The sequence below is a fragment of the Acomys russatus genome, chromosome 11 (genome assembly GCF_903995435.1).
Source record: "Acomys russatus chromosome 11, mAcoRus1.1, whole genome shotgun sequence".
Lineage (NCBI taxonomy): Eukaryota > Metazoa > Chordata > Mammalia > Rodentia > Muridae > Acomys > Acomys russatus.
Genome location: NC_067147.1, coordinates 37,243,756 through 37,260,321, shown reverse-complemented (window position 1 = coordinate 37,260,321; position 16,566 = coordinate 37,243,756). Strand labels below are relative to the sequence as shown.

General features: G+C 43.7%; 1 protein-coding gene across 2 annotated transcripts in view; it reads left to right on the top strand.

Moving 5' to 3' along the window:
• Mcu (mitochondrial calcium uniporter) overlaps positions 1-16,566 on the top strand; it is a 170,070-nt gene that overhangs the window by 137,572 nt on the left and 15,932 nt on the right. For both annotated transcript variants that reach the window (XM_051153090.1, XM_051153091.1), the window contains 2 exons: positions 12,464-12,634; positions 13,646-13,750. In XM_051153090.1, the coding sequence (XP_051009047.1) occupies positions 12,464-12,634; positions 13,646-13,750 (276 nt within the window). The remainder of the gene's footprint in view (positions 1-12,463; positions 12,635-13,645; positions 13,751-16,566) is intronic.

Here is a 16,566-nt window from a genome sequence, read left to right as displayed (position 1 = left end):
TTGGGGGCCTCCTTGTGAGTGCTGGGAATCAAGCCCAAGTCCTCTGCAAAAGCAAGTGGCCCTTGTTTAGTGAGGGAGGGTGGCAGATGCCTGGGGATCAGGTAGGAGCCTTTGTATGTGTTCACAGTGGTTCAGAACTGAGACTTTGCTTATTTTTATGGTCGTGTGTTTCATTACCACTTCTACCATAAATTTTCAGTTTACATAGCTTGGCTTAGGGCTTGACTATAAAACATCTTTGAGTGAACCCTAGTTTCATCCTGTTCTAAACTCAACTCTATACACGTTAATTCGGAGACAGCATGCGTTAAAAGGGCATCCTGAAAACTCCCAAAGACACCAAAACAGAAGAAGCCCACGATGAACCGTGCAATCCCCAGCATCCTCTGTGCGCCGTCAGTTTGAGTTTCACGGTGAAACCAGAATTCTTTCCCCAGTGCTGTTCGGTAACCTGAATGCACAAACACGTGCTCACGTTTGATTTCCTCAGCCTTTGGATGGAAACCCTTTGGCGGCCACTCATTTCTATTGAGAGCGACTGAGAGGGAAATTAGGATGAAAGCAAAAAGATGGAAATCTACCTGGCGTCTTTGTTGTCCCTGGGTCCTGAAGACACATCGCTGCTGGAGAAACACTAATCAACGTTCAAGTTGTGCTGCAGCTACAAGACAGGCGTGTGTCAGGGCTCAGTACCAATGTGCACCAGATAGCAGAACTCGTCACATGGCTGAGAGGCAGAGGTCCATAATACCTCCTACTCCCTTCTCTCCGAGCGGCCCTCTAACACTGTCTGGATGTCACACACGACCACATCTGCACCTGTGTCACTCCTGAGTCCCATCCCTTTCCTAGCCCTTTCCAATTAAGAGATGGTCTCTTTATGTAAGAAGTAAGCCACAGTGCCGAGTCTCTTAGCTCATGCCAACTATGAGTATTTCATTCCAAAATGTCTAGCCTTTATAATGTATGAAGAAGGTATTATGTATTCAATATGAATATATGGGTATAACTCAGTAAATGTTTAGAAATAATATTTCGGTATCAACCAAATCATGCTATGGTTGTTGTGATAATCATGGTGATTGATTTGAGCTAATGAATCCATATAGGTATTTTTGAGTCTGCTGTGTTCCTGTATATCGATCCATATGGAAGTACCCAGCAGCTTGATGGTGATACAGTTGCCCAGGTGTGACAGAACGCCATCCAGTTCATGAGTGGCTAATAAATGATCCCTGTACTCCACGAGAGGGTGAAAGCAGTGTTTGTACAAAGGATGAAAAAAGCAGGGCCTGGAGAGGTGGTTTGGCAGTTAAGATGCTTTTGCAGAGGATCTGAGTTCAATTCCCAACACCCATGTCGGGGGGGCTCACAGCTGCCTGCAGCTCCAGCTCCAGGGGTCTGACGCTGGATTCCACAGGCACTGCACTTAAACATCATAACTTACACTGGTTATTAAGAAATAGAAGCACAATGTGATTTGATTTGATGCAGCCCAGTATTCTTGCTGCCTTCCAATTATACATCTTTTGATTTCCGGCCCCACCCGTGTGTGTGTGTGTGTGTGTGTGTGTGTGTGTGTGTGTGTGTGTGCACATGCATGTGATGGTGAAGCTTGAACCCAGAGCTTTACAAAGTGCTAAGCAAACACCCTACCACTGAGCTATACCCTCAGCCTCTTATTTTGCACTGCAAAATTAAGTTTGCCTTATGTCAGTACAGGATATTAGAAATCTTGCCTAACATACAGTAAATAAAATTTAGTCACCATTAACAGACATTCTTACCTTCATTTGTCATTATTGATGGGTCGTTTAGGATCTCAAGGTTAATTGGCCCTCAGTTTTAAATCTTCAGCCTAAAATGATATATTACATAATATTATAAATTTAAAGATACTGTATTATTTGAAAGATCTTCTAATTATGATTATATAGCAGCTGATATAAAACATAGATTATCTTAAACATTTAACTTCTCTACCAAAAGCAATCTAGTACATTCTCACTTTTCTTGTGTCATGTGTCATAAACACTTTTGAGGACCAAGCAAAGCCCTAGACTGGTTCCACAGTAACAGTCAGGTGCAAATGCATGTACACCCCACCTGTACCCCTGTTTCCTCTCAGTATTATGCGTAGGGTTACCAGGACACATGTGGCCCTGTTCTGCTGCGTGATGCATAGCCACAGTGGGCAGCTCTTCACAGCCTGCTTCCTCACCCGTGAAGAAGCAAGAGAAGCGTGCGCTCGCATTACAGATGCAGCACTTCTCTAAGGAGGGCTTGTGATGAGAGCGGAGCCCTGACAGCCATGACGCGTGGTCTCCAGGTTCTCATTTCAAGTTTCCTGGCCCCAGACTCTCCCCTGTAAATGAATAATAGTGAGGCTTTTATGGGATATGGTTTGGACTTGCTGAAAGCCTTCAGGTTCCCTTTCCCGTTAATGAAAGCCAAGGATGAAAGTAATTCCCACGTGGAGGAAATAAGGTGATATTACAAATGGCGAGCCAAGACCTCATCTTCCTCTGTGTCCAGAGAGCGAATGGTAAGCTAGAACACACAGGGAGAAATAGCCTGTGTCATTGCCTTCAGTTTCTTTGTCTAGAGACACAGTCCGCTCGCTTCCCAGTGCATAAGAATTACGGTGGGAAGCGTGTGTTCCTTGCACTCAACAAAAGGTATTACTGCCTCATAAAACTCATTTGAGGACAAATAATTTTCTTAATGAAAGTCCCTGGAAGTCCTATTTAATGATGGCATGGATATTTATAATTCTTAGACTAGGATCTGTGATTGGGTTGCAGAGCTAGGTAGACACCCCAGTTTTCCCCCATTTTGGTTTCTGCCCTATCATTTTTATTTTTACCTTAATTTTTTTTTTCAGAGCTTCATGCATGAGCACTGTGTTTATACCATCCCCTATCAAATTCACAACTTCTTTTTCTTTAATTATGATTGTTTCACCCACACAACCTGCTGAGTCCATTTAGTGTAGCTTGTATATACATGTGTTGAAAGCTGACCACTCAGGGTGAGCTAGCCCATCGGAGGCTTATCCCTGGAGAAAACTGACTCTCTCTCTCTCTCCCAGTGGCTGTTAGTTGCCTGTACCGTTTAATCCAGAGCTGGGGCCTGGGAAATTTCTCCTGCCCATGTTGGCATGCTGACTGGTGTTCTGCTTATGTAGAGCTTGCTTAGGCCACCATATTGTTGAGATTTCACGGTTGCCATGCCACTTCCCTGCCAAGCCTGGAAAGCTCTGTTGAGCAGCATCTGGAGGGGAAAGAGGCATTTGTGTTCTTACTATTGGGCTGCAAGAGTTCTGTATTAGTCAAGGTTCTCACAAGAGCAGAAGGATGGAACAATGGATAGATAGATAGATAGATAGATAGATAGATAGATAGATAGATAGATAGATAGGTTATTTATTAGAGTGGCTTACAGGCTGTGGATAGTCCAATGGTGGCTGTCTCCTGGCAGAAAGCCCAAGAATCCAGTAGTTATTCAGCCTTGAGGTCGATGTCTCAGCTGGTCTTCAGTCTACACTGGTGTCCTGGTGAAGTAGGCCAGCAAAGGCATGCTTCAGCATCAGAATAGATGAGCTTGCCAGCAAGAATGAGGGCAAGCAGACAACAAGCAACGGTTCCCTTCTTCCCGTGTCCTTTTATATGGGCTGCCACCTGAAGGTGTGGTCTCCCAACCTCCGAGGATCGAGTCAAGAACCTCTCTCACAGGCATGCCTAGATGCTTGCGGTTTAGTTGATACAAGATGTGGTCAAGTCAACAGCCAAGGTTAGTCCTATATCTGCCCCTTGTTATTTGAAGCCAGGGTTTGTAATAGAGCTTAGGTTGGCCTAGACCTCAGCCATTTCCCCCTGCCTCAGCCACCTGAGTACTAGGACTATAGGATTATAGCCAGCACAGCCATCTCATGTCACTTCTGAAAATGGTGTAAGGGGAAAGGTTTCGTGAGGTGAGTGACACTGTTAGTAACCACTCATGCACAGATACAGTTCTCTATATGTGACTATCATATCAAGCACATGTGTCACATAATCTTGAGTACATATACCACATACTGAGTATATATGCCACATGTCAGCTACACGTGCAACATATCAAGTACACACATCACACCAAGCATGCACATCACATATCAAATGCACTTCTTTCATTCTCTTTTATAAAGATTTTATGTATTGATTTATTGATGCTTCTGAGGTTATTTTGAAATAAGTACATATTATTTGCATGTGTTAATTGTAGACAATCCAAGGATGTTTCTGTATAGCATGTAAAGAGGCTTTTTGTCATCACCAAAATAAAAGTTAGTTCATTCTACCAACATGTAATTTAGTGATTAGCCTCACACACAGTTTGACCACAAACCATGCCCAGAGGGTAGTACTATTAAAATATTTGTTTCTAGATATAAAAGTAATAAAAGCATCTGAGACATTACTGAGAGGAACAAACTCTATTGGAGGACATAGAAAAAACAATAACCACGGAGCTACGCACATTCGTGCTTGTGAAGATAGTATTGCCAAAATTGTTCATGCCCCACTGAATCATAAACTGGCTTTAATACTAGTCACAACCCAACTGAGACTGATGGGCTTGGAAAACTGTACAGACGGCTAAGGCAGATGTGGGGTGGGAAAGCAAGGGGGCGTGGCTTACCAGACAGATGTGGCATGGGAGATCAAAGGAGTGTGGCTTACCAGACAGATGTGAGGTGGGAAAGTAATGCTTACCTAAAGCATGTACTAATTGCTATCATCAAAACAGTTGACACATTGGTGTGGGAAAGATTATTGCATCAGGTTAGAGAAAGCTTGTGCCAATGGAAATTTGGAATATGATAGGAATCCATAAATCAGAGGCAGGAGAGCAGACTATTCACTAAAAGGTGCCATAGAAATTGACTTTCTGTATCAGAGAAGCAAGTTCCCTGTGCTTAAGGAGTATGTTGTAAAACACACAGCTCCATAAAGAAAAATACCGGAAGGTAGAAGCACTGGACTGGACTGTTATCCCTCTCTTCCTTTTGTATTTGTAGTGAGGAAAATGTGTTGTTGTTGTTGTTGTTGTTGTTGTTGTTGTTGTTGTTGTTTAGTGCATAAGTAGTGCCATATTCATATAATGAAATTCTGTTATAGGTGAGTAAATAATACAGACATAAGATTCAACCCCGATAAATCTCAAAATAGTGATGAGCTTAAGAGCAGGTTGCGGAAGGGTGAACACAGCGGGGCCATTTCCTTACATAGTCTGCATGCACACAAAGCCTGCGTTTACCTCTGGTGAGTTACTACAGAGGAGCTTGAGTCAAGGGACCTTTATTGTCATGGTTCTGTGAAGTGGTGCTTCAGAGCAGTTTAGCTGAGCAGGCTGGAGGCAAGGGAGGCTGTAACCCCATGTCATTGAGGGCTGCCACCATTTGAAGACATGAGTTGCTCTGGAGAATCCAGTTCTAAGGCTGCCTGCTATTGAGCTGTTGTTGAGAGGGACTTCTTCTTCTTTAGGCTTCTCCATAGGGCTCCAGGGTCGTCCTTGTGATCAGCAGCTCTCCTCAGAGCCGGGTGTCCAAGAGAGCAAGACAGATGCAAGCCGTTCATTGCACAACCTCAGAAGCTGCACATCGCCACTTATACATTCTGCTGGTTGCACAGACCAGTCCTGACTTGATGTGGGTGGGGCTATACAGTTGTATGAGGGGCTGTAGGTGAGAGAGCGGTCATAACGAGACTTCTTGGAGGCTGGCTATAATACTATATGTGATACACAGACATGGATGTGTGCATATGTACCTGTCTGCATTCATGCAATTGTGTATGTGTGTGTGTATGTATGTATGTACGTACGTATGTATATATGTTTATGTTAGAGGTGAGAGTAATAAAAACCAACTTCCAATCTCAGAGTTGTGATTTCCTTTGGAGAAAGAAAACTCACCCTTGTTCGGTTGGATAACTGAACCTGAGCAAGGCTAGAATGAAGAACTGTGTGGTTCATAGGAGAAAGAGATGGTCGCAGCCTAGACTAGGACAGTGGTGGCAGAGAGAACTGAGTGGATTAGAGATGTTTTTTAATAGAATGAAAAGCCACTGTTACCGATCAGTAGGGGAGTGCCAGGTTCTAGCATGAGAAACAGTCAGATACTATGTCGTTTTCTTGCTTGGACAGAAACTAAATAGTGGTCTTAACTGAGATAGTAGATGGTGAGAGGGAAATGAATTCTGTTTGGGGCTGTGAGTTTGCAGTGCTCCTGTGGAAAGCTCATGTGTCCCACACAAGTGATGGGGCCATTGGGACAGCACCAGCATTTGCATAGTAATTGAATTTGGAAAGATATGAAATTGCTTGGAGAATATGTGGGTTGAGAAGCCCAGATTCTGGGGTGAAGCACTTAGAAACTTTTGAGGAATGAATGGAAGAACTGCTCATGACTAAAAGTTAGGTCTAGGCCGGCATAGTGGTGCACATCTTTAGTCCCAGCACTCGGGAGGCAGAGGCAATCAGATCTCTGTGAGTTCAAGGCCAGCTGGTCAACATAGTGAGTTCCAGGGCAACCATGGCTGTGTAGTAAGACCTTGCCTCAAAAAAAGAGGAGGAAGAGGAAGAGGAAAAAAGAAATGAGATAGAAAAGCCAGGGAAACAGTGCCAGTGAAACTAAAAGAAAAATGTTTTTTACCAAATGAAGTAATTACATCATTGAATATTGATAAAAACAGGCAAGCCGTTAGTTTTAGCATCCCAAGCATCATATGTGATCTAAGAGAAATGACTGCTGAGCCAGACATGTGGTCCATGTCTGTAGTCCTAGCACTCAGAAGAATTAGTCAGACAACGAGAACCTCTTACGTTTGACCAACTGTGCCACTTGAGGAGTGTGATCTGATCTTGTTAGACTTTAGTTTTCATAGCTGTAAAAGAAAAAGGTTCTTGAAGAAGAATGTATGATTCTCTGGCCTCCTGATAGTCAAACCATGTCACTGTGTCTCACCTTTGTGGTGAGTGGTGCTACCAAAAGTGGGCAATGTGTGAAGAGACCATACGTGACAGAAATCATCAGTGTCACAAAGTTCAGCTCTGGGGAACTTTGTAAATCCCACCCTACAGGCACAGCTTTGTCTACCGCTCCCTTCCACAGCGAGCCCTCAACACACAAGGTCCTGCATTTGGTTTGTAGAGAAGATCCGACCCGTTCCTCTGAACAATAACCAAACCGTGTAAGACTGCATCGGTTTGTCAGTGGTGGGTGACTGATTGCTTGGTTGGTTTTCCGGTCAAGATCTCCTATACCCAATCCTGACCTGGCACTTGCTAACTGTGAACTGATTCTCTTGAGTTCTGGGATTATGTACCACCCCCTCTTCCAGCTTGTGGGGCGTGAGGGAAAATGAAAGGGGTTGTTTTACAAGCACTTAGGCCTTAAAACATTTGACCAAATAATAACATTCACCACTGGCCTTCCTTCTTCCTCTCCTCCATGTCTGGGGCACCAGCACCTTCATATCCTACATAATCCATATGTTCTGCTTTGTGCTTAAAGTTCTTGTCACATTCTGACTGACTCTACATGTTTATGGTGGCAGCCCTGTGTCTCTTTGAAGTGATACTTTTGGTGACCATGCTTATTGATTCTTATCTTATTAATATGGAAGTCAAAGCAAATGGCCCCTTGCTGAGCTTATACTTTAAAGGGCTATCTCTGGAGAGTCGCAGGTGCTCTGGCCCTCCTTGTAAGATTCTCTTTAACCAGCCTTTCCTTGACCTATTGTTAAATTTGGCAAACTTTGATAATTGCCCTTTTTTAGGTTGCTAACCAAGAAATCTAACATTTACATTACAATCCAGTGTGTGGGAAAGAGGGGGCCCTGGGGATTGCTTTGAAAAGCAGTATTATAATGAGGGTTTGTGTATGCCATGCAGAGCTGCTCAGAGTTTTCCTATTTTATTCCTTTGTGTCTTCAAGGCTTCATAGTCCTTAAAGGAAGAAGTTAAGCTGTGCAAAGGATCTTCGTTCTCTCTGTTGACTTTGTCTCCGTTGTTTTAAAGACAGCAACCTCGAGGCGCTTATCCGTGAAACTGACGGTTTACTGAAATGTTCCAAGCCTTAGCTGTATAATGATCAAAGAATCCTATCTTTTATTTAAATTCCCTTCTGCCTCCTTTAAGATCTGCGGTTAGCTGCTCTTTTGCATAACAGAAAGGAGATAATTGCAATAACTATGCCAAGTGAATAAGTTAATCACGTAATTTACTGTCATTACTGTCTATAGGGGAGGCGGCCCTGTTTACATGCCAGAGGCTCTGAATACTGGATTCTTTTTGAAAAGGAAAATGACAACCTTTTCAAATACATTTAGATGTTGCAAATATGTTCTCGTGGTGTTGGTGTCTGTGTTTGTTTGTTTGGCCCATTCCTTGGAGAGCAGACTCTACCCTGTGACTCAGTTTCTTTTACTTTCTATGTCAAATTTCAAGTCATTTTTCTGCATCCGTGAAGTACTAACTCTATTGGGAATGTCTGCCTCACCACAAACAGCTGAAACCTACACAACATCCCTGTGACAACAATTTTCAGAAATCTGGACGGCAAGCAGCACGGTCCTGTGATCTCAGCTAAAAGAAAACAAATTGCTGCAGTTATGTTCCCAGCTCCCCAGCAGAAAGCAACCTCTAGACTAGTCCACGAGGAGGAGACGCAGCCAGGCCCAGGGATGCTCGATAAAATAAAAGAACAGACCAGGGCAGCTGGACAAGCCTTGCTAGGTAGCTGGGATTGTGTGACAGTGATCCTCAGGGGGGAGCTATGAAGAGCCAGGTCCAGGTCGGCTAACAGAAATGAAGAACAGACCGGGTAGTGGAGGCATCAGGATGGCTCATCAGCTGGGAGGGGACTGAGAAGAAAGTGAGCCTGACATCCACATAGGTTCCTGTGAGCCCGGCTAAAGTCTAAAGCGCAAGAGTGGCTAGAAAGACTTTCTCAGAAAGTATTTTTACCAGGAAATGTAAAAATAAATGAATCTCAGTGTCCATATAAGGCCAGAGGTCATTTTCTCTTCCTCCAGTCAGAATAAACGACATGTAGACACCTTGCAGAGATTTCCAGAAAGGTCACCTAGGAAGTAACCTAGCGGTAAAGGATTCTCTACCTCTGTCATGAAAAAGTTCTTCAAAATCTTGGAAGGATCAAATTATTACATAAGTGATATTGCTATACTCAAGAAACAGTGCACAGCAATACAATGTGAGAATATATAACCAGCGGCCAAAGCTAACTGGACAGCAGAGCATCAGGGGACCAGCCCCAACTCACCCTACAGAAACCGAGAATGTCAGAGACAAGAAGTCAGTAGCCGGGTGTTCGAATGGCCATTGTAACTGTGATCCTTACATTCAGGAGAGAAAGGGGAAATGTGTAACATAGAAAGAGAAATGAGGCTGCAGGAAAATTCAAATGAATTTCTGTAGGGTTTTTAATATCTGAAATTTAAAAACCATACAGAAGGAATTAACAAGAAGACAGGCGCTGTGGAAGAAAAGATTTATGACACTGAAATAAATAGCATTTAAACGGATCCAGAAGCTGAGAGCGAAAGCAACCCAGAGGAGATGAAGACGGGTTCAGCGACACAAGCAGTTAGGACTTCCAAGAGGAAGGGTGGAAGACAGAAAGAAAATTAAATAACGGGCAGATTTTCTCCAAGTTTGGTGACCACATTATGAATACACAAATCTAAGACATTCAGCAATTTCCATAGAGCAACACTGGGCATGCCATAATCGAACCGTTGACGACCATGCTAAACAGGAAGTGTGAAGAATCCACAAAGGAATACATGTGCATCATACACAGAGAGGGATGGGTACAATACGCCCAGATTTTTATTTCATATGAGACAAGACTGTGAAGTTGATTCTTACAAAGTGAGGGGGGGGGGGAAATCTGTCAATTAGATTTCCTTTTACATACTAAAAATATCTCTCAAAAGTCAAGGTGCAGTGACTTTCAGACATACAAAAATGGAAAGAAGTCATTGCCAGTGCATTTGTGCAACAGTGATATTTAAAGGGGGTTCTTCGGACAGAGGGAAGATGACGAACTAGGGTACTGAATGAAGCGTGAACACTTTGTAAATGGCCACTATATTATTTAGAGAATAATGTATGCTGGTTTTAGATCGATTGATTGGTTGATTATGTATACAGTGTTTTGCCCACACGCCAGAAGAAGGCACCAGATCTCACTATAGATAGTTGTGAGCCACCATGTCGTTGCTGGGAATTGAACTCAGGACCTTTGGAAGAGCAGCCAGTGCTCTTAACCCCTGAACCATCTCTCCAGCCCGAGAATAATGTACGCTTTGTTCAGCACAGGCGCAAATGTTTTCCAAATACTGACTTGCAGGTGGCCGAACCTGCCACAGGTAGACACTGACTGTGCCACAAGAGCCTTCAGGGGGCTTTTAAGCAAGTAATCATAGCAGCTTTATTGATGCTAGCTGAAGACAAGAAATAGCCCACTTTCTCTCAGCAGGTGCAAAGACAAACTGCAGTGGCTCCGTGCATCAAAATAGCATTTGGCAGGATGAAGATGTCAGGATGAACCTATTACTTTGCATGTTAACCTAAAAGTTTTTATTTTTATTTTTTAATATATTTTATTAATTTATTCATATTACATCTCAATTATTATCCCATCCCTTGTATCCTCCCATTCCTCCCTCCCTCCCATTTTCCCCTTACTCCCCTCCCCTATGACTGTGACTGAGGGGGACCAATAGAGCAAACTACAATTGGCTGCAGCATGGATGCATCCCATTACCATGCCAAGGGAAAGACGCCACCTACAAAGAGTGACAAGTCCTACACCTCCAGTAGTACACTACAAAGTTAAATACGGTAGCTCTAAAGAGCACTCCCAAAGTGCGTAGGGATTTGTAGGGGTGGGCCTGAGGGAGTCTGAAGGAATAGCAGCGGCATTCTTCGTCTTGAGCTGTGTCAGAACTCATCAAATATCTGTTGAAAATAAGAATTGCTGGGGGGGTTGTTTTGGGGACAGACAAGGAACTCGGGTATGAGTGACAACTCTAGGAAGTTCAATGCTTTTGGAATCTTGGAGACCATTTCTCCTAATCTGGGTTTTGAGGGGTGTGGTGCTTCTGAGACTAACAGAAAGAGCCTTTGGTTTTTTAAGGTGATCTCAAGTTATTTCTTAGTGATCAGCCAGCGTGCTGCGGGTCGTCAGTGCTGTGTTCCATTTCTTCCTTACAACATCTCTTAGAGTTAGGAGTCCACTCTCTATGTGGAAAAAAAAATGTGAAGCCCACAGAAGTTATGTAAAGATGCTGAGCAAAGACCCAATCCACATTTTCACTCTAAAGCCTTGTGCTGGCATCATCTTTAAATGCTTAGCTGCTGAGGTGAGATTTGAGGCTGAAAATTTTGCTTTAAAAAATATACCTGAAGATTATTCTTAGGAAAGGTTTTCTGAGATTCCTTTTACTGAGGCTCTGTATATCAAAACTGCCAAGAGGAAGAGGAAGAAGGAGAAAGAGAAGAAGGAAAACACAGAAGAAAAGGGGACTAAGGAATGCTGTCCATGCCGTGTGTGTGTGTGTGTGTGTGTGTGTGTGTGTGTGTGTGTGTGTTTGTATAAAGCCCCTCAGTTGGTGACTTTCAGTTCATACATTTATGCTGTGAAGTTCTGTTGAAGCTTTCACTCCTGGCTGGTCTCAGGAGGACCTCACGGGGATGCTCACACGTACTCCAAAGGGGCTGGCTTGTGTTTTATCACATTGCACATCCATGTTATGTAACTGACTCTTCAGATATATTGTACCTTAAGCATAAGTTTGTGATCCTGAGGAAGAGCCTCAGTTCTTGGTAGGCTTTGGGAAGAGCTTTCAAAAACTTTGGACCCCACGATTGACACAACCTCCTACGGGCTGCATCAATCATCTCCACACTTGGCTACTTAATACAACCTTCCCAGGTGGGATTGGGACTTGACTCCGCCATACCAAGAGCTCCCTCTGTTGTATTCCACAAAAGCCCTTGTCCAATTTTCCATGTCTGAAAAACTAGTCCCTTGACCTGTTTGTCTCGCATGACCTAGACTAGCACTAAAAATTCTTACTCTTAACCCCCCCTTTTTTTAAAGATTTATTATTGTATATGCAGTGCTCTGCCTGCATGTACACCTGCAGGCCAGAAGAGGGCATCAGATCACATTACAGATGGTTGTGAGCTACTATGTGGTCGCTGGGAATTGAACTCAGGACCTCTGGAAGAGCAGTCAGTGATCTTAACCGCTGAGCCATCTCTCCAGCCCCATCTTAACCCTTCTTTAAAAGCATTTTCAGTCACAGGAATGGTCGGAATCATGATGAGGTGGCTGTTACTTACAACAAAATCTAACTGTCATGTGTTTGTGGGTCTTTCTGCTCAGATGTGACAGTGGTTTATCAAAATGGGTTACCGGTGATATCTGTGAAGCTACCGTCCCGGCGTGAGCGCTGCCAGTTCACGCTCAAACCTATCTCCGACTCTGTTGGTGTGTTTTTACGACAACTGCAAGAGGAGGACCGGGGAATCGACAGGGTCGCAATCTATTCTCCAGGTAAAGTCGCCTCTATTTTGAATTCTCACCTCCTTTTCCTCATGCCCCACCCCAAACAGGTCAGTGCACAGGATATTGCGCTGTTAGCTATTTCTGTCCCAGTGGTCCTCGGGACATAATGTTTAGTGTCCCCGGATGTGGGCCCACAGGGAGTCTCCTTCAGAAGCAGCTCGTGTCCAATGCCATCCGAAGGACAAGCAGGCATTTCGTGTCACTTAGGCTTCTTATTACCATAGTTCCAGAATATGTTCTTCCGGGAGTGGAGCCCTGAAATGTTTACCAAAATAGAGTCTGGGATTTGAGACTATACAATATGACACTAAAATTCTCATTTGATGTAACATCTGTTCATTTAAGTGCAGAAAAATTGTTTTCACTTTCACCTAGAAAAATCTTTCAAATGTATAGGAAGAGACTAGTAACTGCACATTTATCCTTCACTTAGGGTCACCAGCTGTGACACCTGCCGACTTGTGTCCTTTCAGTAGTAACTTTGTGCTTTAAACACTCCAAACTCACTTAGGGATATGCTTGGTAGACCCATTTCATGCACTTTGCTCCCCACCCCATCCCTCCCTCCTGAACTAATTAGCAACTTATGGGTGGCTGGGCTGCCAAGTACCATACGATCGATCAATCAATCAATCGACTGATCGAAAGTGCCAAGTCTGTTACTCACCTAGCTTCCCTCATAAGGGCCCACACCGCTCTGCAGGGGACTCCGGGTTCCAGCCGAGCCCTGGAGGTCTGTGACCAGCAGTTAGTTCACTTGTTGCCACAGCTGCAGGAAAAGCTTGCTAAGTCATCAGAGTTGGCCAAAACACAAAGAGCGTTATACATGTTGATCTGTTTAGCATAGGCCTGGGGTGTAAGGCAAAGTTAACAGAGGTGTAGAAGGGGTGAACGCACTTTAAAGCTATTTGAGAGTTGGGGTTTGCGTTGTAGTTTTTTTTTCCAATCACTCTTAGGTAATTATGGGCCTGTGACAAGTTTCATTTGCAATGTTCACAGATGGCGTTCGTGTTGCTGCCTCTACAGGAATAGACCTCCTCCTCCTCGATGACTTCAAGCTTGTCATTAATGACTTAACGTACCACGTACGGCCACCAAAGAGAGGTAAAAATGGCCTTAGTGAGGTTTTGTAAATGTGTGAAGGCCTTTGGAAGGAACTTAGTTTTTCCCTGAGTAACTGTGAGGAACAGACAACATTAGGACTTCCTGCTTTGCCTATAGCGAGACTCCCAACTCAGAGCTCCTGAGCCGCATGGCTGGCTGTCAGCACCTGAATTCCATGTTGGTCCTGGAGTGTGCTGTCATGCCATCTTCCCGAATGTTCTTACCGTAAGCTCCTTCCTGACACATTTTTCTCTCTTTAAAAAAAAGTGTTTATTATTACTATTAGTGTGTGTGTGTGTGAGTGTGTGTACCATAGCACATTTGTGGAAGTCAGAGAACAACTCTTAGGAATCAGTTCTTTCCCTCAGCATGAAAATTCCTCAACTTGAAGTCAGGTCCTCAGGTTTGGCAGCAGGCACCTTTACCCCCTGAGCCAACTCTGTGGCCTTTTGTTTTCCTTGAAGAAGGATTTCTTTTGGCTTCCAGGTCCAAAGGTCCATCGTGTCAGGGGCATGTTATTCTTACATACAAAACAATATGAAGGGGATTTTCATGCTTAAATAAAGGCTCCCTCTATTCTGTTAAACACTGTAGGAGGCATTAGTCATGTTTCTTCTTTGATGGTTTAAGTTCAGCAGTATAAAGTCAATTATTGTACAAGCATTCCTGGGCTTCCTGTGGGGTTAGCAAGTCCACTGGTGTTCTAAATACAAACTGTATTTGATACATCTGGCTTACCAAAGCTTATGGCTTAGTTTAGTTTACCTTAAGCTTATACAGAACATATCAAATATGTCTGAATAAAATCATCTCACAAAGACTGTTTCATCGCAAAATGCTGATAATCTCATGTACAACACACAGCAGGGTATTCTTTAGACATAATTGGATGCACATGTGAAAAACACAATACCAAAGTAATACTGGCAACCCATATAGCATATGATAGGCTACTGGTTGATTGATTATCTCTGTGATCACATGGCTGAGTGGAAACAGCAGTTGGCAGTCTCTGCCAGATATCACTAACATGAAAAAAAAATCAACTCTCAAAATGGGAATCCTGGTTCCTGCTGAATGCACAGTTCCTTCTCACACTGTAAACATCCTCAGAGAAGAGGACCCTCCCCCCCCCCCCCCCGCCCATGGGTATCTTGTGGATGAGTGCGAGGAAGGAGTGAGGGAGCCAGAGGGGTAAAGGACACCACAAGAAGACCTACAGAGGACATCTCTTTTAAATCCTGCTCTTAAGAATTGGATCTAGGGGCTGGTGAGATGGCTTAGTGGTTAATAGCACTGACTGTTCTTCCAGAGGTCCTGAGTTCAATTCCGAGCAACCACATGGCTCACAACCATCTATAACGTGATCTGATGCCCTCGTCTGGCCTGCAGGTGTATATGTAGGCAGAGCACTGTATACATAATAATAAATAAATCTTTTAAAAATTTGTTAAAAAAAAAAAAAGAAGAAGAAGAATTGGATCTAAAGTCAGGCACAGTGGCACACGCCTTTAAACCCAGCACTCAGGAGGTAGAGGCAGGCAAATTTCTGAGTTCAAGGTCAGGCTTGTCTGCATAATGAGTTCTAGGACATGCAGGGCCACAGAGACACTGGGGTGCGGGGAGGGGAGAAGAAGAAAGAAGAAAAGAAAGATGAGAATGAACTGGATCTAATAGGCTGAAGAGATGGCTCGGTTGTTAAGAGCAGGTGAGTTGCTGCTCTTCTGGAAGACCCAGGTTCAGTTCCCTGTATCCACACCACACAACTCACAGTCGCATGGCTCCAGTTCCAGGGAATCTAACATCCTCTGGCTTCTGTGGAACACCCACCCACATACATGTAAATTTAATAAACAAATAAACTTGAAAAGAATTGCATCTATTATAGGAAAGGTTCAGAGTGGAAGCCTAAGTTTAAGCACCCACACACAGCAGCCCACGTCGGCCTTACCTGATCACCCTCACACCTTAGACTTGGGGCCCTTCTTCCCTCTCCTTCCTCTTCTCCATTTTCTCACATTCAAATCATCATTTCGGCTCATCCATGACACCCTAAAGGATCACATGCATTATTTCCCTGGCTCCAGCAAACCTGAAAGGAGTGACTTCTGAACTCTGCTTCTTCTTTTCTTCTGTAAATGCTCTCTGGGAGGGCAGGCACTGTGACTAGTGATCAGTCTATCTGGAAGGAATTAAGTAACTCAAATGGGGAGGATCTTGATTGTCCAGAGGCCAGACTCCCTTGCCTAACAACCGCGAATGAATGAATGAATGAACGAATGAAGAGTGTAACACTCAGGAACATAAAGACACGGAACTCCCATACACAACAGTACAAACCAAGTTTTCATTTGGTGTTACGACTAATCCAATGACTTCTCAGTGGTTTTCGAACTGAAATAAACACTTTTGCTTTCTAAATAAAGCTGCTCTCAAGCAGAGTAAGGAAACCTGAAGTCGAAACTGGTCATAGGAGGGCTTACATTTGACTCGCAGGTGATTTTTGTTTCTTTTTCTGTGTCTCAAAACTGCACAATACTCGCCTGGCTTCACTAGGAGTGAATTGGGATGTAAGTTTTCGGGGGTCAAAAGTCTGACACCTATGGAGGTAACTGTAACCCAAAGGGTGGAATTTGGTAAGCTCAGCAAGATTCTTAAGAACTTTTTGTTTGTGTTTGGTCTTTTGAGTCAGTCTCACTGCGAGCCCAGGCTGGCCTCACATTATCAATCACACTGCTACTCCCCATCTGCTGTTTGGAGTACAGGTGTGCGCCACAATGTCTGGCCTCGCACATAGTTTTAAAGAATTGTGCGCA